This window comes from Nicotiana attenuata, chromosome 3 (genome assembly GCF_001879085.1).
Source record: "Nicotiana attenuata strain UT chromosome 3, NIATTr2, whole genome shotgun sequence".
In the NCBI taxonomy this organism is placed as follows: domain Eukaryota; kingdom Viridiplantae; phylum Streptophyta; class Magnoliopsida; order Solanales; family Solanaceae; genus Nicotiana; species Nicotiana attenuata.
In genome coordinates, this window is record NC_031991.1 from 6,221,930 (window position 1) to 6,245,445 (window position 23,516).

At 34.5% G+C, this 23,516-nt stretch overlaps 2 protein-coding genes across 4 annotated transcripts; one reads left to right on the forward strand and one right to left on the reverse strand.

Moving 5' to 3' along the window:
* Positions 5,344 to 12,114, reverse strand: LOC109223247 (UDP-N-acetylmuramoylalanine--D-glutamate ligase-like). Of its 2 annotated transcripts, none has more exons than XM_019387481.1 (13): positions 12,009 to 12,114; positions 11,813 to 11,920; positions 11,041 to 11,187; positions 10,756 to 10,872; positions 9,912 to 10,019; positions 9,757 to 9,819; positions 9,550 to 9,676; positions 9,066 to 9,148; positions 8,345 to 8,561; positions 7,431 to 7,546; positions 6,530 to 6,604; positions 6,294 to 6,414; positions 5,344 to 6,034 (listed from the first exon to the last, which is right to left on the reverse strand). In XM_019387481.1, the coding sequence occupies exons 1-13, from the start codon at positions 12,096 to 12,098 to the stop codon at positions 5,931 to 5,933; spliced, it is 1,476 nt and encodes a 491-aa protein (XP_019243026.1). In that variant the 5' UTR covers positions 12,099 to 12,114; the 3' UTR covers positions 5,344 to 5,930. The 2 variants fall into 2 exon arrangements, with proteins under 2 accessions (XP_019243026.1, XP_019243025.1); XM_019387480.1 differs by having other exon boundaries at positions 7,431 to 7,555.
* LOC109223248 (protein cornichon homolog 1) lies at positions 12,592 to 20,536 on the forward strand. 2 transcript variants are annotated; one of them, XM_019387482.1, is made up of 5 exons: positions 12,592 to 12,985; positions 13,514 to 13,695; positions 15,196 to 15,318; positions 15,414 to 15,514; positions 20,081 to 20,196. In XM_019387482.1, exons 1-5 carry the CDS (start codon positions 12,911 to 12,913, stop codon positions 20,107 to 20,109), a joined length of 510 nt encoding a protein of 169 aa, XP_019243027.1. In that variant the 5' UTR covers positions 12,592 to 12,910; the 3' UTR covers positions 20,110 to 20,196. The 2 variants fall into 2 exon arrangements, with proteins under 2 accessions (XP_019243027.1, XP_019243028.1); XM_019387483.1 differs by lacking the exon at positions 15,414 to 15,514 and having other exon boundaries at positions 12,640 to 12,985; positions 20,081 to 20,536.

A 23,516-nucleotide genomic window follows, 5' to 3' on the forward strand; every position in this document is an offset into this window, starting at 1 on the left:
ATAAGATGGAATTATTTGGTTCCTGACCCTGAACCACTTGTGAGGCGAGAAAGTAATATACTTTGGTATATAACGTATATCAAACTGATATAGATAACTTTGTTCTCATAAGCAATTGTTTAACTATTAAGTAGAGGCACTTAATAAATCATTTTGCTAAACCAACTATGATGTAAACCAACTTATCAAGATGAACTTCTTGAATAGAAAATCTGGAAATTATGCTCGAAATTAAATTATTGAGCAAGTTACCTCGCAAAATATCATGTTGCGGGTTATTAATAATCGCACATGTAACAATCTCATAGATGCATCTTATGTGGTATACATGGTAGGTGAATGGGCCCATATTCACCTTTGATATTTCTAGCATTCATGGGATTCAATCCCAATTTTAGTTGATATATTAATTAATGAGAACATGCAACATAAGAGAATTCGTAAAGAACTTTCTAGTTCTTTAATATTTACCCATGTGAATTCTCTTTTATTTTTGCACATCATACTTAAATTGATATGGGTAAACCAATTATGCCAACTGAATAAATTATCAATATTGATAAACTTCGGATTTACACCATGACGTGTGCAATTATCAATAAACTCCAAGTTTATTATGATATGGATTTTTATATCAATAAACTTCTCTTTATTGCGGCATTCTTTTGTTTGTGTAGTACAAACTGGAGAATAAAGCGGGTAGCTTTTCACATACATATTACCTCGCTACAAGTTGTAGTAATAGAAGATATTAAATCTTTCCTTTATTTATAGTCTCAGTATGACCAACAGCTGATGATAGGCTATAATTGCATATTTTAGTCGCTTATTACACTCGAATTTACTGCACTTTAATTGAGTTTGCGCTTTAATCGCTAGTGTTTTGCACTAATTGTGTGTTTTATGCCTTGTAGGTGTGATTCCGAGCTATATAGATGTTATGGAATGAATTTAAGTGATTTGAAGCTTTGAAGTCTGATTAAAAGCTCAAGGAATTAAGCCGGGATCGTGTTCGGGGGTCAAATTTGATAATTAAGTACGAACGAAGACTTGAGGAAGCATATTGCGCACTGTCTAGTAAAATAGACATAACGTTTTGCTCAGAACTCCATTTGGGCTCCACAATATATGGTTGGAAATCTAGCTCAAAGAGCTACAACTTTCATGTTTTACGTTTTTCCAAATTCCAATCAGAACAGGGCGAAAAACCGCGGTTTTTCCGCGATCGCGGCAGAACCGCGGTAGAAGATGGTCGCGGACAACTGAAGAATCAGAGGGCATGTTTGGCCGCGGTTCCACCGCGACCGCGGCAAAACCGCGGCAGGAAGCGAAAATTTCAGGGACTAAAGTGCAAAACATGGGATTTTAAGTCCTAAACCCTATATTAAACAAAGGAGGTCGGCCAAGAACAAGAGGAGGACATATTTTGGACACAAATTAGACCTAAGGAGGCGAGGAGACACTACTTTAGGGTTAGACAACACCCTTGGAGGCAAGAACACATTGGGAGCAAGGCGGAGAATTCTTCTACGAGTTTTTTCCTTCCTCTTCCTATTTTTTTCATTGTTGGTTATGACTTTTAGTATTGTAGTTTTACATACTATTATGAATAGCTAATTTGTTATCTAGAGTTTTGATTGAACCCTTTGTAGGATAAATTCTTGTTATGTTTTTATATAATATAGCCATAGCTTTTCTCTATTTGTTCAACTACGTTTATATTGTGGTTGATTGAAGAGCTCTCAATTAGCTGTGCCTATTTAGTATGCATAACTCGGGAGAGAGTGCATATTTAGGTAGCTGTTGAACAACACCACTCCCAAAGTATATGAGGGATCAATAACCGCGGGTTTAAAGGCGGGATTAGGGATAACGAAGCCTTGGGTGCGATCTGAAGTGAGATGTATTAAAAGCCAGCTAGCGTAGCTCGGGAGAGTGCGTCTAGTAAATTGTCGTAATTACTCGGGAGAGATTTACGGCAATAAGAGTGCTCATGATCGGTAGAGAATACTTAGGCGAAATTATAGAAGACATAGCGGGAAGAATTCCGACAATAGGGGAAATCATAACTCTAGACCTCCTTAATCTTTTCTCTAACCCTCAGTATCGTTAGTTGCTAATTTACTATTTTAATTTGTTAGTTAATTAGTTAAACACAAGAATCTTAATATCTATAAGTTAGGAATTGTTCAAGCTTGTCTTCTTGGTGATAGTGAACAGCTGTAGCTAAACCTTAGTTCTCTGTGGGATTCGACTCCGGACTTGTAAACCGGATTATATTTGCAATGACCGCATTGTCCTTTTTATAAGGCATAGTTGGGCGTGATCAACCGCTTTCGCGAATACTTTAGAAACTCAATAAGTTTCTTTGAGACTTACTACAACACAACGTCTTATTGATAATCAATTTTCTCCAAAATAGTGATAATTGGCTCTTCCAGAGCTCTCAATTAATTTTGTACTACCACATATTCATCAACATCCATATGGTCATATATCTCTTTCAAGGAGAAAGTTATACCATTATGGTTATGGTCAAAATTATATGCAAGATATGTTTCTTGCATTAATGTTATCCTTTAATAATCACATTACCAAAATATTTTAGTGTGCAATAGGTACGTGACCAATGACCATTTATGCCATAATACTGATATTATTTTCTTATATCATCTCAAACCTCCTTCTAGAGGTGAGTGCGTGGTATATTCACTACCACTAGCACGTTCATATTCTTCCAAGAATGAATATGTATTCATAAATCAGATGTTGTCACATTCACATCATGAATTGACCATAGTCATCTGTATGTGCTTTACGAAATCTTATGTCAAATCGATGACAAACATTAACTTCATAGCGTGAAGGCTTATTTTGAGAATCCTTATTATTCTCATTACTACGATAGTGACGGTTATAATTTCGTCTATTACCACGTCCACATCCATTGATACCTTTATGGTAATAATTTTGTCTTCTTTCATACTTATTACATATTGCTATCACATTCTCTTAAGGGAATGAGAATGGAGCAAATTCAATGGGACGGGTTTTCACTTCTTGTGCTCACGATCATACATGACTTTGATCATGGCAAGACATAGAAATTTTACCACTTCGAGTGGTTATAATTTCTTACTAACTCCAATAGAGTTATAATCAAAATTTATTTTCTTTACTTGTATTTAAAATCAAATTATAGAATAAAAGAGAAAATTACGGTAAAATACATACTTTAAATCCAGAATTTAATCATGAAGGAAGTTCATGGAATAATTGACAATCATCATGCTCAATCCCAAAGCTTCTACTCAATTGGTTAGAGTCTCGTGCTGATAACGTGTTATGAAACAATAAAAGAAAAAGAATAGTATTGCAGAGAAAAGTAGGGAGAGAGAATTCTTATTGATTTTGGGATGAATACAATGGAATAGAACCCTCTATTTAAAGGGAACGAGTGACTTAGCCACCAAGTAATAATCCCTAGAATCTCTCTAAATATAGACATTCACCATAAATAAAATTCTATTTATAATAGTTTTGATTGTTTATTTCAAGTAGGATAATCAAATTGGGGTGGTTTTGATATTTTTACAAGTTGTGGGGGTATAAATCATGTTTCAAGATTTTGAAAAAAAAGACATCCAAATATTGCAAAAAATTATAACCAAACACAACTTCATCTTCAATTCAAATTTTAGTGAAATTCCAAATTCGATTTTTTTTTTTTGGGAATTCATGTCCAAACGCCTACTTAGATGAGCTGGGTTTGAGGGGAAAAAAGACTTTTGAAATTTATAGTCTTGCTTAAGGGTAAAACTTTTGTGGGGACTGACATTTGTGTGGTTATAAAATATTCCCGTTAAGGGTAAAATGGGTGAAATATATAGTTTAAAGTTGAATTATTTCCAATTGTAGAAATGTGTCATTATTTTTGAATGGACTAATAAAGAAAGTATGTCATCTAAATTGAAATAGAGAGAATATTTTTTGTCGGGTATTATCACTTTTCGCCCGCACCAGAAATTACCAATAACTAGCTATTTTAGTCATGCTACTAAAATAACCAAAAAAATTACTAATGACATACAACATTCAAAAAATCTAGGAATTTTTTTTTCCAATGAAATTATTGCGATTTCACTGAAAACACATAGACGAAGCAATATATAAAATTTGACGAAGTCTGAAGGTGAGTTTAGACTAGTTTGGAGTCAAAATTGACCAATGATATATAATATTAACAAATTAAGCAAAAAGGTCTTTTTTCAATGAGTATAGCTGGAATTCATCGAAAACATATAGATGAGACAATATATAAAAGATTAGAGGTGATTTCGATTGGTTTGTATCAAAATTCGCAACTAAAATTGAGTTCAAAAAATTCTTCTGCGACACATGTATCAAACATGTATCACGCATGTATCTCACACACAAATTATGGATATACACATATGATACACACAACATCTTTTTCCATGTTCATCTTCTACTTCGAATTTTTAATTCAAACCACATCAAAACTCCACCAAATCATCCCAAAACTGAAATTTAAACTCCTTAAAATATACCCAATCTATTCCAACAACACTCACTCAAAAGAAAGTAAAATTTTGACTTTTTTTGGCTATTAATAGCTAATTGATTAATATTAATAGCATTTGACTAATATAATAATATTTTACGAATTAATCAATTTTTGTACTGATATACTTATGAACGGACATAACTGGAAGTTTCCCGAAAAAAATAGTCTGCTTAATAATCTAATGAGAAGGGAGGAGTCTGCCAAATCGAAATAGCCCAAAACTCAAACATTTCGATTGTTAATACCCCTGTGTAATATAGAATTCTACCATTTGATACTACCAACGTTGTTTTGATTTTTATAACTTCCGTCCCTAAACGACAATATAATGACCAAAGAATTATATTTCGAATTGCAATATCATAACTTCACAACATAATGTATAGCTTGTAACAAAGACTCCTCAAGATTAATCCACATTGTCATGCAGAGGCGGATCTACAGTGGAGGGTGCGGGGTCACCAGAACCTGTCAGGCTCGGCAAAAATCATGTATATATAGATTTTATGTGTATTGTATATCCAGATAGGACCCATTAAATAGTTTACTTGAGCCCCCTAAAAAATAAAAGTTGGATGGCAGCAGTGGTTGAATTGCTAGTTTAAGCACCTTTCCAGCTTTCCTTACCACTCGGTCTTCTGTTCCACACCTAATCAAGCAAAATTAGCATTTTTTTCTTTCTTCTTTTGTGTTCTTCTACATTTTTTGGATTCGATGATAGTTCTTACGCAAAATTGAAGGCTTCATTACAGACCTTATAAAGTAGTTTTTTCAAAATGTTTTATAACAAAAGTAATATGATCAGATGCACCTGAATCAACGTTTCTATCAAGCATTGCTTCCTATGTCCTCGATAAGCTGAAGATGCGTCATGTCATGTCATCAACTCTCCCCAATATTTCTTCGGCCTACCACGCCCTCTCCTTGAACCCGCCATAGCCAACCTCTCACACCTCTTCACAGGGCATCTATGCTTCTTCTCTTCACGTGACCAAATCATCTCAGTCTAGCTTCCCGCATCTTATCCACAACACAGGTCACTCATACCTTATCTCGAATATCTTCATTCCTAATCATATCCCTCCTAGTACCACACATCTATCTCAACATCCACATCTCCGCAACTCTTAACTGCTGAACATGAGAGGTCTTGATTGGCCAACACTCCGCCCCATACGACATGGTCGGTCTAACGAATACTCAAAGAATTCAGGCCTAATAGCGAATTTAAAAGGAAGAATGAATCTAGGATTATGTACATAAATTGCCAAAATTCCCTGGCTGGTTAAAAAACATTACGAGGCGAGAATCGTCCATCTCCAATGAACTTGAGACGAGATGGTCACTCTAATGAGATAGCAAGCTCCTGAAAGGTCCTTCCTCGGTGTTCAAAATTTCTGAACTCGTCAAAGCTAGCACAACCAGGACTTAGTACAATGGCATCCCCTACAACCAAAATAGAAGGCATTATGTAGGTGATCTCAAGGTGAGAAGTACTCTACTTGCAAACTTGAATTCACAGTATCTAGTTAACTCAACCCTTAAAATGTAAGGCCAACCATTTTCCAATTCAGGCCTCAAATGTATGGTCTTCTACAACACTTGAGTTAGAAACTGAATTTATTTTCATTTCTCAGTTATCAATGCAATGACAAGGTAGATAATAACAACCTAAACAAGAGATTTTGCGAAGTAAGAGACAAACCATGTTGGGCTATACTCCTTGCCAAGCTCACGGCATTCTTAAGAGTTTTAGCATTCAAACATGGAATTGTAAGACCATTAGCACAGAGTGTCTTCTGAATCATCGTTCCTGAAAATCCAAACTGTAGAACAACAGATACCAGTGTCAATATTTTCAAAAGCAAAAGTAAATAGTGATGCCTTGAAGCACAAAGCATCGGCAGATTTCATCCTGAAGCTACAACAACAGTCACATACAGTGATTACAGCCCGATGGTGTTGAAGAGGTTCTACCAGCTGCTCAAATCCATTAGAAGCTTTTGTCTTCACCTCCTAAAGAGAAAAATGCAAAAGAAAAAAGAAAATATTACATTTAAAGAAAAAAATTGGGCATAGTATGCACAGGCGAGAGAAGGCATGGTTTTTTTTTATTTATTAAAAAAGATTATTGTGCAGCACTTTGAGTACATACAAGACATTTTTCTAATTTTCTTTGGGTAGGGGAGGTCGGGAAATTTAGGACGTTTATCTGATTTTTGGCATTTTGATTTCCTATTGCTTATTTCATAGGTTTCGCGTGGAGCATAAGGTTCTTAAAGCATTCCAGATGACTAAGAGGTGATTTTACATACTACAATAACAACAACAACAAACCCTGTAGAATCTCACAAGTGTGGTCGGGGGAGTATAGTGTGTACGTAGACCTTACCCCTACTCTGGGGAGGTAGAGAGACGGTTTCCGAAAGACCCTCGGCTCGAGAGGATGAATAGTAAGAGGTGATTTTACATGAGAAATAAAAATTACTCTCGACACTCAAATGTTGCAGGGATGTTACTGACTGGCCACACGACAAATAAATTTTCTTTTTTCCTCTCTCTACCATGACCACTGCTGAAGCCCTTAATTTTGGTCGACTCTACTGCACTTACCCTTTAGTTTTTACTTCAGAATCCAAATGTTTTATGACTACATTTTCCAGTTTTAGAACTATCAAGCAACACCTCTTCTAATGTGCTCTCAAATCAACCAAGAGCATCTTTTAATCATGCTACAAGCTCTTGATATCCCCGAACCAACTCAATTCTGTGAAAATTGACACAGGGACAAAGCCAAACAAATAAGATAGATTAACACTAATGAACCAGTAAGAATTTTAACCTTTGCAAGACCACCAAGTAGAAGCACCGACTTCTGTTCAAAGCCAAGCAATCCAGAATATGTTGCTTCAACATTTGTTGCCTTACTGTCATCAACCCAAGTTATTTCATCATTGTCTACATGAACTGAAAAGAAATTACTATTGAATTTCTCACCATTAAGCATCCACCAGCAGTATTAAATATTACGGAAAAGAGCTTAATCCAGGGGAAGAAAATTTAGGGAAAAGATTTTTTAGCAGAAAAGATATACAATTTCCCACATGATAATGCATGTTTTATCTTAATATTGTGTCTATGCAATTTACATTCCTTTGTTATATTCTAGAAGATTGATCTGTTTGAAAAAGAAACGAGTTTCAACCTGTCAAAATCACATGCTCCATGAATTTGTACTTGCATTAGACATTCCAGTCAGATATGGATATTTGCATAATAAAATTGTGCAAGGATTTAGTTACTTAACTAGACGTAGATTAGCAGCTAGAATTATTTGAGCACGGACTTCAGACATAAAGACTAAATAAAATGCAAATCAACAAAGAAATGCAGTACAAGATACCCAGCTATTTACGAAGTCTCTTCTATTTCCCTTTAAAGGGTAATACTGTAGGCCATTTGATACTCATTTTGATATTGGATAGAGTTCCACTCCAAATGAGTAGCAGGCACAAAATTACTCGAGTATTGCACCTAATACTCGAGTATATCAATGCTGAACCCCAGAGAAGGAGAAGTCGGTTGTGTTCTTTTTATCATGTTCCTTCAGCAAATAATGCCTAGATTTACTTTCTTTTCTGTTTTCATATTGTAAAATGTTAGCAACAGTTTGTCTCTGAAAAAGATTAATGTCGAAGGATACAAATATAGTAATTAACCAACAAGAATAGCATAAAGGATGTCGCTTCAACTCACCAACTTGCATTCGATGAGGCAGAGTTCCCAATTTGGAAATTGTTGAGCTTAAAGCTGTAGCGTTGATCTCAATATCCAACCCGATAACTGATAATGCAGCCACTGCAGCATTAGAGTAATTGTGCTTCCCAACTGCCTTCAGCTCACCTAATTTTAGTTGCGAAACACATCCTATTGTAGGAAGATTTATGTCTGCAATCTTAGCCTCCACATTTACCTTCCAGTTACAGGTAAAAATTTAAGATACTTCGCCCCAAAGACCAACAACCAAGTTCTAAGAGGATAGGACAAGTGAAAGTAGTTCATCTCATTTGCATCCTTTCAGTATGAGGGCATCAGGGCACAAGAAACACTGATAATCCCTTTTGTTCTTTATGATTCTTATAGCTGTTTCCTAGAAACCAGTTGGAAAAGATAAATAACCATAACATCATGGATAATCAGAAATGACAAAAAACAACTTATTTTTCCAACTTATTGCATTGTCATACATACTCCATAACAATTTTATAATGGAATATGGACAGCAGAATTTATCCCATTGGCATGGAATCACAACAAACAACGCCATCCATATTTGGTATGGGAAATATTTGCTTTTCTTAAGGACCTTAAGATGCATTATCAAATCCACCAGCGCATTCTCTTTACACAAGTGAGAATGCATGACTCAATTCTTTAGTTTCTTGATCCTTAGGTATTAAGAAATAAAGCATCTTACCCTGACACCAGAGCGAGCTCCAATCCAAGCAAGATTAACACCATTTGCGTGATCCATAATTGCTTCATCAAGATACTGGTTTCCTAAATAGATGTGAGGATGTTAGGCATGCATGGATATGAGATGGACACCAGTGAACTAATAATAATCTTTGATTTAGAAAAAAAATTGAGGCTCAACATCACAGGCATCACACTATTGACCCTAATAGGACATTTTGCTCTTTTTACCAGCTATTTTTATTCATCTTTTAAAAGAGCGATATCATCATTGTTGTTTCAACCCTTTATATTTCTTTATCCATTTAAAAGTGGACGATTTCCAATACTTGCATATTTGGTTCCTTAACCAAAGCAAACATAAATTATAATGGTCAGCAAGCCAACATATTGAGTAAAACTAGCTTTAGACAAGTCAAATATAAATGATACAATGTGCCCCATGTGTTTCCTCTAGAGAGAAATGCCACTTTTTAATCACTTACCAACAGGAAGGATACCAATTTTCTGATCTCTCATGTGCGAAAAAATTCGGCACTTGGTTGCAGCATAGTTCCTCATAGTTTGGTGCCTTTCGAGATGATCAGGAGTAAGATTAAGGATCACAGCAACCTAGACATGTTGTTAGAATTAGAATAACACGAACAAGTTGTTAGATGCATTAGCTATCAAAAATCGGACAGCTTACTTACTGAAGGACAGAAGTATTTGGGTGGGATTTCTAACTGATAACTACTGACCTCCACAACAGCAACCTGAAAATAAGAATATGAACAAAATTTATCAAGTATAAAAATCTCATACGCATAATTAGGGGTTTGAAAAAGTACAGAAAGGTCATACTTGCCTGTAAAGGTCTTTGGTGAGACCAAGTTAAGCACTGAAAAACAGCTTCTGAAAGTGGAACTCCAAGGTTACCGCCAACGAATGTCTCGAAACCCAAACAGTTAAGCATCTACCTTCAGAATAGCAAAGTAAATGATGTTTAGTAAAAGCAACATAAACTCAACATGTATGATCTCCGTAAATTGACAAGAAAGTTAACGCTCCATATGATACTGAAACTCTTATCCAACTATCAATAACAGCCTCAACACAAAACGATTTGCTCTACCTCTGGTTTCTTGTGCTTTCATATAAACCTATGATATGCAACAACTTACAAGAGACTTGAAAAATTTACAGAAAAATCTAGATTTTGACAAATACATACTAGATTAGTAACATATTTGCAAAGATAAAACAAAGAAAAAGTCGACTAAAGGGTGTGTTTGGCATGACACAAGTCATTTTCCAGAAAAAGCATTTTCTGCTGTTTGGTTGCCAAAAAATATTTTCTGCAACAAATGGGGGAAAAATGACTTCCCTCACTTTTGGGCAAAAGTTATTTTCCAAAACTATCTCCACGCTCAGCTTCATGTCACTGCTCCAAGCACAAACTAGACATTATTATTAATCGTTTGTACTCAAAAATATCATCAAAACACTCTCTGATTTCTAATATTATTATTAAACTTTAATATAGATTTTCTCCGGAAAATACTTTACCAAACACCGAAATTCAAGAAAATATATTCCATGGAAAACTTTTTCCAGGTTAATACTTTCTATGGACAATGAATTCTATCATACCAAACACACTTTAAAGAGAAGACAAAAAGCACAAAATTTTGAGCAATTAAAGGAATAACCTGTCCTGCAAATGTGGCAACAGTAGATTTTCCATTAGTTCCTGTCACAGCTAAGATCTTAGTGCAACTGGGAATAACTTGCGCAGCAAAATCCAACTCTGAGAGTACTTGCTTCCCCTAAATATGAAAGAGAATTAAAAAATTGAGTAGTGGAAAAGGCTGCAAAAATCAGTCTATGATCCTGCAATATTTTCATGATTCCACTTCTTTTTCTATGTGGACAAAACAAAAATTGTATGTCAAATTGGACATATCACCCTCCAAAATCAGACTAATTATGCTTACCGAGCATAACATGGAGAAAAGTCCATACTTTTCCAGCGGAACTCCAGGAGAAACAACTACTATATCTGCCTCTTTCAGAATCTCATTATCAAAATTACCAAACACTGTCTTCAAATCATCATTATGCTCATCCAAGCAAACATTTTGCTGCATAAAACCAAGGACATCTTTTTACTAACACTAAAATCAACAAATTGAGTCACTGAATATTATCCTGAAAACATGTACTCCCTCTGTCCTATTTTATGTAGCACACTTTTCCTTTTTAGCCTGTCCCAAAAATGACATTTTTCTATAATTAGAAACAGTTTACTTTGAACGCTTTGCCCTTAGGAGTCGTTTGGTAGGATGGATAAGCAATAATAATGCTGGAATAAAAATTTAGCATCACCTTATCCCTTATCCCTTGTTTGGTTACTAATCCTAGATAAGTTATCTAGGATTAGAAATAGTACCGAGATAACTTATACCGGTAAGAGGATGGAACAGTAATCTCAGGATTAATACAACATACCAAACGGTCAATAAAAAATAATACCAGGATAACTAATCCCGGTATAACTAATCTCGGTATAACTAATCCCAGCATAACCTGTCTTCAAACCAAACGACCCCTTAATGTGATAGATTTATAGTCACACAAATGTTTATGAGTTGTTTTAGACGACAAGTTTCAAAAGTAGTTCTTCCTTTCTTAAACTCCGCGCTTAGTCAAATACCGTCACATAAAATGGGACGGAAGGGAGTATCAACCATAAATTGTTAATTGTACCTTAAAGATTGGTCTCAAATTCTCATTTTGATCAATGGCCAAAACTGAAGCACCCCTAGCAAGAGCAAGCTTAGTAGCAGCTGTTCCTGATTTTCCAAGACCAACTATCTGTAATCAAACCAACAATGGAAACCCTTTTCAACATTTATAAAGATTTTAACCAAAAACTAAAATGGTCTTATTTCTAAATACTTACAGCAACTGTTTGACCTTTAAGGTCTTGTTTAGGAAAGCAAGACTGAATATTTGTATGTGAGAGAGCATTCTTGGCGAGTTTGAAGCTCATTCTTTGTTGCTCAGTGCTAATATTGAAGCTTTTTTAAGCTATTATTTTGAACTCTTGAGATGGAATTTAACGGTTCCATACTTCTGTGGGTCGGGTCGATAAAATTTGGGCACAACCAACTCCTTACAATTAATTATGATTAATTAGTAGTATAATATAATACAAATACTAACGTGAGATTTTTTTTTTTTAAAAATTATCTACACACAAAATGAACTACGCACAATTGGTTTAAATCTGAAATGTAATTTCTTCAAAATAAACTTGACTGGAGCCTCTTTTTTTTTTTTTTTTTTTTTTTTTTCTGTTTTGGACTTATAATTAATAACTAAACTAGTTTAATTAGTAGAAGTTCACCACTTAACTAATTCAAAATTCAAATTAGTTATATTAATGAACTAAGCACATTATAGTTGATTATCAAATAAAACCTTGTCTAACTAACAAATAGCCTCCTCGTTAATTTTCAATATTAATTTGTCTTCTATTACTCCTACACAAATAAATTTAGATGCAGTTGATTTTCGGCATCAATTTTTTCTTTTTCTTTTTTGGTACAATAAAAAGTACTCCACTGGACAAAATTTCTTCCATCAACTTTCTGAAAAAGGCCAAATACACCCCCGTGAATAATTTTTCTTCTTTTGCCTGGGGCTGTTCCTCCCAAGAAAACACCAGCCATCATACTAAAATTTGCTGGGGTTTTCTTCTAAACAATCATCACCATTTTTACAGATTTGCTTTTTCTTCCTCTGCATGTGAAAAAACAAAAACAAAAAACAGAAGAAAGCAAAAAAAAAAAAAAAAAAAAAATGGCTTGGGAACCCATTCTTTGGCTGATATTTTTAGTCATTAATATTTCCCTCATCTCATTAATCATCTATCAGGTACCGTTTCTGCCCTTTACTCCGTTCGGCTTTTATTCTTTGTTTCTCCTTCATAAGGTTTTTCAAAGATAAATGAAAATTTAATTTAAATGTTTATTTGGGAAAGTTATATTTTTTCCCTCGAATTTAATGGTTATTTATGTATAACAAAGTATTGCTAGTGATTAGTGCGTAGTTAATTAATTATTGGTTTTTTTTTTTTGTATTTATTGTATGTTATTTCTAGGAGTCATCTTTTGAAAAAGTTCCAACTAATATGTTCATCTTATCATCAAAAAAGAATCTTTTTAGACTTGTGTTGAAGTTGATCACTAAAAGTTTTAAGTTTTTCTTGTGTACTTTTCTGGGTCTATGGCCCAAAAAAACAAAAAATAACAATAATTTTCTGCTGTCTGAATGTTTTTGCAGTTATGAAGGTTCTTATGAATTATTTACTTTATTTCAAGTACCACTAAATTGTTCTTTTTGTGCACATTAAGTTAATTCCTTGTTTCTTGTGTCTGAAGTTGTTTATTTTGCTTTCTGTAGATTGTGTGTTTAACAGATTTGGAAGCTGATTATATGAACCCTTACGAGTCCTCGTCTCGTATCAACTCTGTGGTCCTTAAAGAGTATATTTTACATGGTGCATTTTGCATCGTATTCCTTGTCACAGGGCATTGGTTTATCTTCCTGCTAATGCTTCCTCCTGCTTACTATAATGCCAGAAAGTAAGTTTCTTTTCTTAAATGGGAGATACTTATGGCTTAACTTAAATAATGTCGGTGTTTGTTAATCTTCTGATTACTTGTTCTGCTGTTTTGTTTTGTCAAAGTATTGTGGAGAATTTGGTGTCTGTGTAAGTATGCGGCCTCATTGCTTACTAATGCTGCTATGCAGCCCACTGCTTTGATCTTATTTTATTCTGTCGCTATTACTTTCTGAAATTAGTGAAGGAGCTTGGTAGATTGATATTTGACCTGATGCTATTACTTAAGTTATAAAGTGTACATTTACATCTTATGTATGATAAATAAATCTCTTATTGATATGTCCTTTCAATATGTTAAAGAGATACCACTTAAGGTCTTTTTGGAGTTGTGGAGTTTGCAACTATGCCTATAACTGGTGGAAATTCAGTTTACTGTAAAACACCATTCTAACTGATGTACACGCTAGGAATCTGAATGTTCTAGATAGACAGATATTATATGTGATAAGGAGGAGTACGAGCTGCTTCTCGGTCAATGGTTAAGCTCAGACGTTGATAGACCAGTTGCCAAATTCTATGTTTATACTTCCAAATATGTAATGATCGAGCTGTTCATAACTACATCTCAAGAAACTTTTGCAAGATCTAAAATCTGCTAAACGTAGTACAAGAAAAAATAAGAGCGTTATTCTATTATAGTAGATACATGTGCAATGCTTTCTAAATTGAACAAAAAACTAAGAGGAAATTGATGACATTCAGTGGCACAAAAAGCTTAGAAGTCTGTCTATTATCGACCACAAAAATTCATGGTGGTGGAATGAATAAGGTGCATGAAGATTTTAAGCAAAAGGAGGCCGGTATAGAAAATTATTGACATCGAAAGATGGAGAGAGCAATAGTAAAAGAAGTCAAGAAGACAATTAGCAAAATCTCATATAAAGCATAACGATTTGTACTAGAAGTTAGGGATGCTAGAAATGGAGAAAGAACTTTATAAGTTAAGGTAAAATGATTGTGAGAGAACAATTTCTTTTCTCAAATCAAAGAGAAGGTAAGGACAATTTCCAACAAGTTGTGACAGGAGTGAGGAGACAGTGAACCAAAAGAGATAGCGATGCTGCTATTCTGATCAATTGCTCAACACAAATAACAAGGATAACTGTGGAGCTTCATACGTTCGTGAGAGACTTGAACCTTAGCTCCTGATTTTCTTCCTCTTCTACCAACCTTGAACTCTTGACCTAGTGGGGTGGAGTAAACTCCCTCAACCACGATGACAAGAATGGCCGAGAGAGTATGAGAATTAGAAGAGTATGCGGTCCAGATGATATCTTTATAGTGGTTTTCTTTCAGTCAATATTCGTTTGTGTCTCTTCTGCTGTGACAATGCAGCTTGTCTTGTTTACATGACACTGACACAAAGGGTTCTAGATACAATTTATAATATTTGTTCTTAGATGCTTTCTTAGATTGCTTTATTTAAATCTTAACTAAGGGAGGTGTTATTGCATTGCAGATTCTTAAACCGGCAGCATCTTATTGATGTGACTGAAGTTTTTAGGTTCATTGAGTCTGAGAAGAAGATTCGGATATTCAAGCTGGGTTTCTACTTGGTCCTCTTTGTTCTAGTGCTTGTCAGGTTTTATTATGACTCTTGATCCTATTATTTTCCTACTTACTCATATCTTCTCTCAAGATATGCTAATACATAGCTTGATTGCTGTTTCTACATAGAATATCCAATGGAGGGACGCGTTCTACTTATCAGTTTTCCGGTCCAATGATGGAGATTTTGACATTCGCTCCTCAATTCTTGAATTCTAGACAGTTTTTAGGTCTGATTAGGTGGCCCTTTTGATTTTGAAAAGTAAAATGCGTTCTTTTTCTCATAATAAGACAGACAGGATTGCATATGTGATAATGACTCCCTGTTCTTGTTTTGCGCTCCACTTTAGGCTTTCTGTTTCTTTTGATTTTTTTACTATTAGTAATTACTGGTATAAGATAATAAACTAAAGATTATAGAATGAGCTTGAGTTGATCCATTGAGAATATCTTTTTGAGTTAAAAGGACAATGTAGTTAATCTAAAGCACAAATGTATATTTTTGCTTAATTTTTGGTGCAACATAACCTCGTCAAATGTTTTTGAGTCGGAGGCGTTGGCTGAGTTTCTTAGTTCTTTACCCTCTCTGTAGAGTTATCTTTTGGATGTACTCCTATCCAACTTTTTCTTAAAGTTGGCCCCCTCTTTACATCAATAAAACTCTTTCAGTTACCTATCAAAAAAAAAAAAAAAAAAAATCCAATGGGAATATCTTGCATCTTATGCAGCTGTAGTTTGCTCAAAGTTTCTTCACATCTTGTGGAGCCTCTATCTAACCATCTGATAAGTCCGGTACTGATGTATATAATTAAACTGAGTTCCAATTTTAGCTCCAGAGAGAAAAGCTTTGGCCTTAGTACAATGTATTCCCGTGTCCATGGTATGAGCTTGACATATTTTAATTCAAATTACATCTAACTGATGACAAGGTTTGTCCATCTGCACTACAGTAAATGGAATATTGACTATTTTTTTCTTCTTTGATAAGGAATCTTGAATATTCACTTCAAGAGCTAAAGTGATCAGGATTATCTTAAGAGCTACTAAAAGAAAAAAGAATGGCAAGTGTTTCTATCTGCTGTAAATTTGATTGGAAAAGTTGGTACTTGAGAATTGATGTTGGAATGTATATTGGAGCTGCAGATAGCTAGAGAAAAGAAATGGTAGACTAGCATTCTTGTGGAACAGTTACAAAATGATGTCACATGTTCAGTTAAGAAGTAGAAGCCATAATCATACAACCAGGGCAAAATGAAAAATACTGTAGGTTAACGTGGGTGGTATTGTTTAGTTACTGAAAACTGTGTATTGGTCTGGAGTAAAATGTTAGCTCAAAAATGTTATTCCCTCTATCCGAATTTATGCGACACTCTTTCCTTTTTAGTTGGTCCCAGTCCTGAAAAGAATGGCGACTTTCTATATTTAGTAACAATTTAACTTTAGACTTTTCATTTTACCTTTAATGAGATGATTAATAGCCACACAAATTTTTGTGACTTGTTTTAGACCACAAGTTTCAAAAGTCTATCTTTCATTCTTAAATTTCGTGACCAGTCAAACACCATCACATAAATTGGGACAGAGGGAGTATCAAATTCTCTTAGCTTTGGGCTATTCGACGCTGTGATAGAGCCACATTAATAATTGTAAGGTTATACCATGAGAAACACCAACTTTTACCCACCATAGACTAGTTGTCTTAGATGTGAAGAGGACGGGTGTTGCATCTAAGGACCAAGATATCAAGAATTAAGGGGTGGGTACTAAATGACACAAACCAAGTAGCATTTAAGGACAAGTTACAGAAAGAAGGGGCATGGGACATAGAAGGATACATAGATACCGAATGGAAAGAAATGTTAAGTAACATTTAGAAAGTAGCAAGTGAAGTTCTAGAAGTGTCTAAAGGTCTAGGGACTCGACCTAAAGAATTGTGGTGGTGGAATGAGGAAGTGTAAAAAGCTGTTAAGACCGAGTGGGGGTGCTCCTGATAAAAAAAGACTAAGAGGGAGTGCTAAAGGAAGCTGCCAAAATCATAAGGAAGAGAAGCATTTGAGGAAAACAAGAGAGCTAAGAGAGAAGCCAAGAAATTAATAATCAGAGCTAGAGGGAAAGCTCTAGATGGTTCGTACCAAAGTTAGGGATATGAGAAGAGAAAACGAAATGTATAAACTAGCACGGCTAAGCGAGAAGATGAGTAAAGATTTGAACTAGGTTAAAGTGCATTAAGGATGAGTCCTAGATAGTCTTACAAGGAGATAGTGAGATCAAAAAGAGATGAAGAGCCTATTTTGATCAATTGTTCAACTCAAACCATGAGGATAACTTTGCGAATCTTCATACTTTTGTTCGAGACAACAACTATAACTACACTCTTAGGATTAGACTCATAGAAATAAGGAATGCCATGAAAAACGTGGAAGTTAGAAAAAATTGTGGACCTGATGGTGTTCGTATTAGAGGTTTGGAAGTGCCTCGCAGAGGCTGGAGTAGAATGACTTACCAAGCTATTTAATGTTATATTGATGAGTGGAAAGATGCCAATAATGTGGAGGAAGAGTACTTTGATTCTTCATATACATGAACTAAGGAGATATTCTAAGTTGTTCTAACTATCAGGGCATTAACTTTTCAGCCATACGATGAAGCTACACGAAAGAGTAATCAAGCGGAGACTTAGGTCCACTAACAGGGAGAACCAATTCGGATCTATGCGTGGTTGGTCTATAATAGAGGCTATATTTTTACTAAGAAGATTGATGTAAATTTATAGGTAGAAAGAGGACCTACTCATGATATTTATTGACTTAGAGAAAGCATATAATAGAGTGCCAAAATAAATGAACTCATGTCGAATATATAAATGTCATAATCGGTATGTAAAAAGCAACTGTCACAAGTGTGAGACCGGCGGTAGAAGACACAGAGGAGTTCCCCATCACTGTGAGTTTGCACTAGGCTCTATGCTAAGCCCATACCTTTTTACCCTTGTCATGGACGACCTAAGCAACAGTATGTATGATGAGGTTACCATGGTGCATGCTCTTTCCAGACGATACTTCTTAATTGATGAAAGTAATGAGGTTGTCAATGAAAAGCCCGAGCTATAGAGAAATACTTTAGAGAGTAAAGGATTCAAGATAAGTATGGTAAGTTAGAATACATGCACCACTTGTTTAGCCAACGAGATAGGAGCGAAGTTTAGGTGAGATTAGATGGAATTGAGGTACCTAAATGTAGAGAGTTTAGATATCTAGTCTCAATGTTCGAGGAGAACGGAATAATTGATGAAGATGTTATTTTTACTTTACCTTATCAACGAAAAAAAGGATAGATGAAAGATGTTACACATAGGATTAAGGTAGGATGGCTGAAATGGAAGCGTGCGACAAAAGTGTAATGTGATAGGAAGATACCTACTAAAGTGGAAGACAAGTTTTATAGAACGGCCGTGAGGTTAACAATGTTGTATGAGAGTGAATGTTAGGCCTCTAAAGTCCAACCTATCCACAAAGTAAGTGTTGCGGAGATGTGAATGTTAAGATGGATGTGTGGAACACAAGATTAAATAAGATCAGAAATGATCACATCTGTCATAAGGTACATGTAGCACATATAGAGGATAAAACAAAAGAATGTCGCTTGAGATGGTCTTACCACGTGTTAAGTGGGCCTCTAGATGCATCATCAGTTCTTATATGTGCAAAAATGGTGATTGACGATGTTGAAAGAGAAAGAGGTAGACCTAAAATTACATGGAAAGAAGTTATCTCAAAAGATCTAGAATATCTTGGAATCCAGGCAGATCTTGCAAAAAGTTAGAAAACATAAGGAAGTTGAAAATCCATATAGGTGATATCAACTAGAAGGCTAATGCTTACTAGAAGGCTCTTAGTATATTAGATCACTAGAGTATATTAGAGAATTCCTAGAAAAAATTAATCCTTAATTACGGAGTATTGAAATATCATGGACCTAAATAGAGTAGTTAAGATATTGAGGATCTATACAACCGACCACAACTAGCTTGGGATTGAGGCGTAGTAGTCATAGTTGTATATGTACATATTACATATATAAACAGAGGGTGGAGAGATGGTTATGACCGTACATTTGAATCCCTACTTATCCTTGTTATATAATTATAGGTCTAATTGTCGAAGCAAAATGGAGAATCAAAAGTTATATTTGGGGCGGGGGGGGGGGGGTAGGGGGGGGGAGGAGACAGAATCAAATAAAGATTTTTCTCTGTTCATATTTATTTGTTCGACTAAGAACTCATTCAGAGAAAGTAGGAACATCTTGCTTGTAGTTAAAGTTACTTGTAGAGTTGAAATCCCAGCCACAAAGGCTCTTATGTTTGTATGCTTTTCTGACTCCTTTTATGAAGCAAAGTATGAAGTCGCTATGAGGTCATTGCTATTGTAAATTATGCATTGTAAAGTGCTAATTCATGCCTGCAGTTTTTTGCGTCGTATTTCTGAACAGAATAGATGACACGGTTGTTTTATGAAATGTTTTAGACACGGTTTCAATAGCAAAAAACACTTGATGATGTTCTCTTTTTGGAAAATCCTGTCAAGTATGGAAGGAGTAGATGTCATCTTAACAACAAAGTTTGATTATACCCAGCTACACTAAAAGGATGGGCATATTTAGTAGTATAAAATACCGCATGCGGCATTTGAAGCCTTCCATTCCTCTTCTTATATGTTTTTGCTGACTATAACATACTACATGCTACTGAAAAGGGTATTTTCCTTTCTTTTCTGATCAAAATGAATTCTTCCATGCAGTCTGGTCCTATCTTTTATCAACGCTCTAGTTGATGAAGATGATGCTATCGATTTTGGTTCCTTACCACTGCCCAGTTTCTTTTGAAGATATTTTCCAGTGTTTTGTCAAGGAGATAGATAGCTGAGGTCTGGTCAACCAATGTAGTCCTGGGAAACGTCTGCTTGAATTCCGAGCTAACCTAGTTACTCTAATTTGTATCTGCTGGTTATTTTTCCAGAAAAAATTGTTCAAACTGTATCAGGGCTGACTTTTGACAGTCATTTCGACATTAGATTGTTCGCTTACTCTTTTTGCCTCAGTCTGGTGCAGTTCGACTTTTAGTTGAGCAACTCTGGCAGTTGAATATCCATATTAGCTCTATGTAACTTAATTTATGGGTTACATTATCTTGTAAATGTCCTGTAGACTTTTTTCTAATAGAAAGCCTCATTTTGTCTCCCAGATTGGAGGATTTTTGTTTTTGGCTTTTGCTCTGTGTTTCCCTATAGCATAACACAGAGCTTCTTTAACACATCTAGTTTGACTGTAATTTTGGCATATTATATAAATAATTGAAGAATTTGTGAACACGGAAAAAGTATTTCTCTCCTCAACAGTCAGTAAATCAATATATAATAAGTATTTCATTGCATCATTTCATACTCATAATTTAAATAAAATAACAGATTATTCATAAGTTTGAGATTTGATATTATGAATGTGAGACATTGATATTCAATTGTTAAAATGAAAGATAAAAATGATATTACTTCAAGCTAATAGCAATTTCTTAGTAGATTGTTAATTGCTTAGTGAATAATAACAGTTAACAGGTCATTCTCACAGTTCACTTTAGAAATCTCGCCTTTGTTTCACACACTATTACATTTAAAAATAAATAAACAAAGCTGTATCAGCTCCTTTTGAATCCCTTTAATATGTGTCACGAATGATCCCTTTAAAATTATTGTGGTCAAGAAAATACTTTTTTTTCCTGATAAAATATAAAATTGGCCGGTCAACCAAAATTAATTGCATATATATATAATTAGTGTGGCGATTATTTTTGGGACAGCTATAAATATATAATATAGGAATTTTTATATTCCTATGCCACATAGGAAACCTTATTACCCTCAATGTTTAAGGTTTGATTTAATTACACTTAGTATACCAAATTACCAATCCTATACCATACTTAATTAAGGGTCTAATTAATGGGCAGTTTTTACTCCTTAATTAAAGGTGTCCATATATCTCACGTTTCTCTATCCCCCTAATTCTTAAGACCTGCTCTACTTGGAGAATTTTTTAGGGCCCAACCCTTATTCCGTTCTTCGTCAACTATGTCCCTCTCCTTTAAATCATCTGGACTACCAGACTCTTCCTTCAACTTAATTCCATCCTTTTCCTTTCGAAGCTTCTCAAGTAGAGCGGTAATTGACATAAACGTAGATGTGCCATTGGCATTCCATTTCCTTGTATGGTTGGCTATGTCATGTCTAATATGGTTCGAACTTGGAATTAGGAGAACAGAAAAGATGTGGTGTCCTCCAATACGAATTTCGACATCCGGATGCAATGTCACTTTCAGTAGCTGAACAAATAGCTCTTCAGGAAACACCTACAACAATTAAAAGATAGTTAAATACAAATGTTGATGTTCATCTCAAAATTATATACAATATTTATCTTCAAACCAATGAATTTCAGATTGAAACTCGAAGAAGAAGAAGAAGAAGAAGAAGAAGAAGAAGAAGAAGATATGACATACATTATATTGCAGCAATTGTAGATAAATTGTAGAAGATTTGTAGATAAATTGTAGACTGTTTTTTGCAGAAGATTTTGTAGAAGTTTTAGTCGTTTTGGATTTGTGAAAACAGAAAACAATGCATCTACAATCAGAATACAAATAATCTACAATTTATCTACAAAATATCTACAAACTGGATACATTGAATTTTAATATCCCAATTCCCATTTCAATTGTAGCATAATTGACATTTTCGACATAATTGCATTTTTTGCAGAAGATTTGTAGAAGTTTTAGTCGTTTTTGATGTGTGAAAATAGAAAACAAAGCACCTACAATTAGAATACAAATAATCTACAATTTATCTACAAAATATCTACAAACTGGGTACATTAAATTTTTATATCCCAATTCCCATCCAATTGTAGCATAATTGTGATTTTTGACATAATTGTACAATCAGAATACAAAAAATCTACAATTTATCTACAATTTCTGCAATATGTCTTCTTCTTCTTCTTCGAGTTTCAATCTGAAATTCAGTCAAAACCAAGTCTAATCTTCACCAAAACCCCTCAAAATTGAGATATAAACTCCAAACCATTTTCCCGATTATTTTCAACAACACTCAATCCAAACAAATAATGATTTTTGAAAACCCAAATTTGAATTCAAAGCTTTCAAGCTTTTTAATGGCTATCAATGGTGGAAAATATCTGGAAGAATATTTACTTCCATAATGGCTTCCTGATTTTTCGCAGGTGATTAAGGCAGAATTTTAATATAGACTCAATCAATCGCAAGATTTTTTCTTGATTTTTAGCGCGTTAATTATAAAAGATTCTGCCCAATTAATCGCGTATTAAACAAATGGGTACAGAAATTGTAGGAAAAATGTGGACTAGGCGAATAATTTAAATACTATGCACATTTTTGATAATAAGGTTTCATATATGATATAAATAAGAAAAAATCTCTTCCAGTGACCGATAAATTAGGGGGCCAACTTAATCTTGCATAAGTCTGATAAGTGATTATTAGGGAGACAAGACTTGACATTTGACGAACAACTGTTTCATGAGTTGTCTTTCTCTGTTTACATAAAAACTACACTAATTATTGAGGGCTCGTTTCGTACAAGGATAAGGAATTATTAATCCCGAGATTAAATTTGAGAGGAGTTTATCTTATATTTGGTTGGGATAAAATCTAGGTATAACTAATCTCGGGGTTAGTCCGGAATTGTAGGTTTTTTTCTATGCCCATGAGAAGTTGAGATAACTAATTATGGGATAACTAATCATGTGATAACTTATTTCCCAATCAAACAATCCTGACAGATTTAGTAGATCGGGCCAATCCAGATTTGCAAAAAGCACAATGGAGACTTTTGCACTTTTTACTGATTTTTTTTTATCTTAGGCATCTATTACTTAGTGACTTGATTAATTCGTTTTTGACTCTCGAAATTTGAACGGACTCAATAGGGATAGAGCGAGTATTTATTTGGGCAAGTTACACATTTAGTCGATCGACCGAAATCCGCTATTCAAATATATATAAAAATATATTATTATGTATAAAATATGTATATTATGTGTTAATATACGAAAAATATATACTTTATCTGCTAGTACTTTTAGGAACGGCTATATAATATAAATTTCCCTATTTATTTTGTCATCTCTACTTAGTGTGAA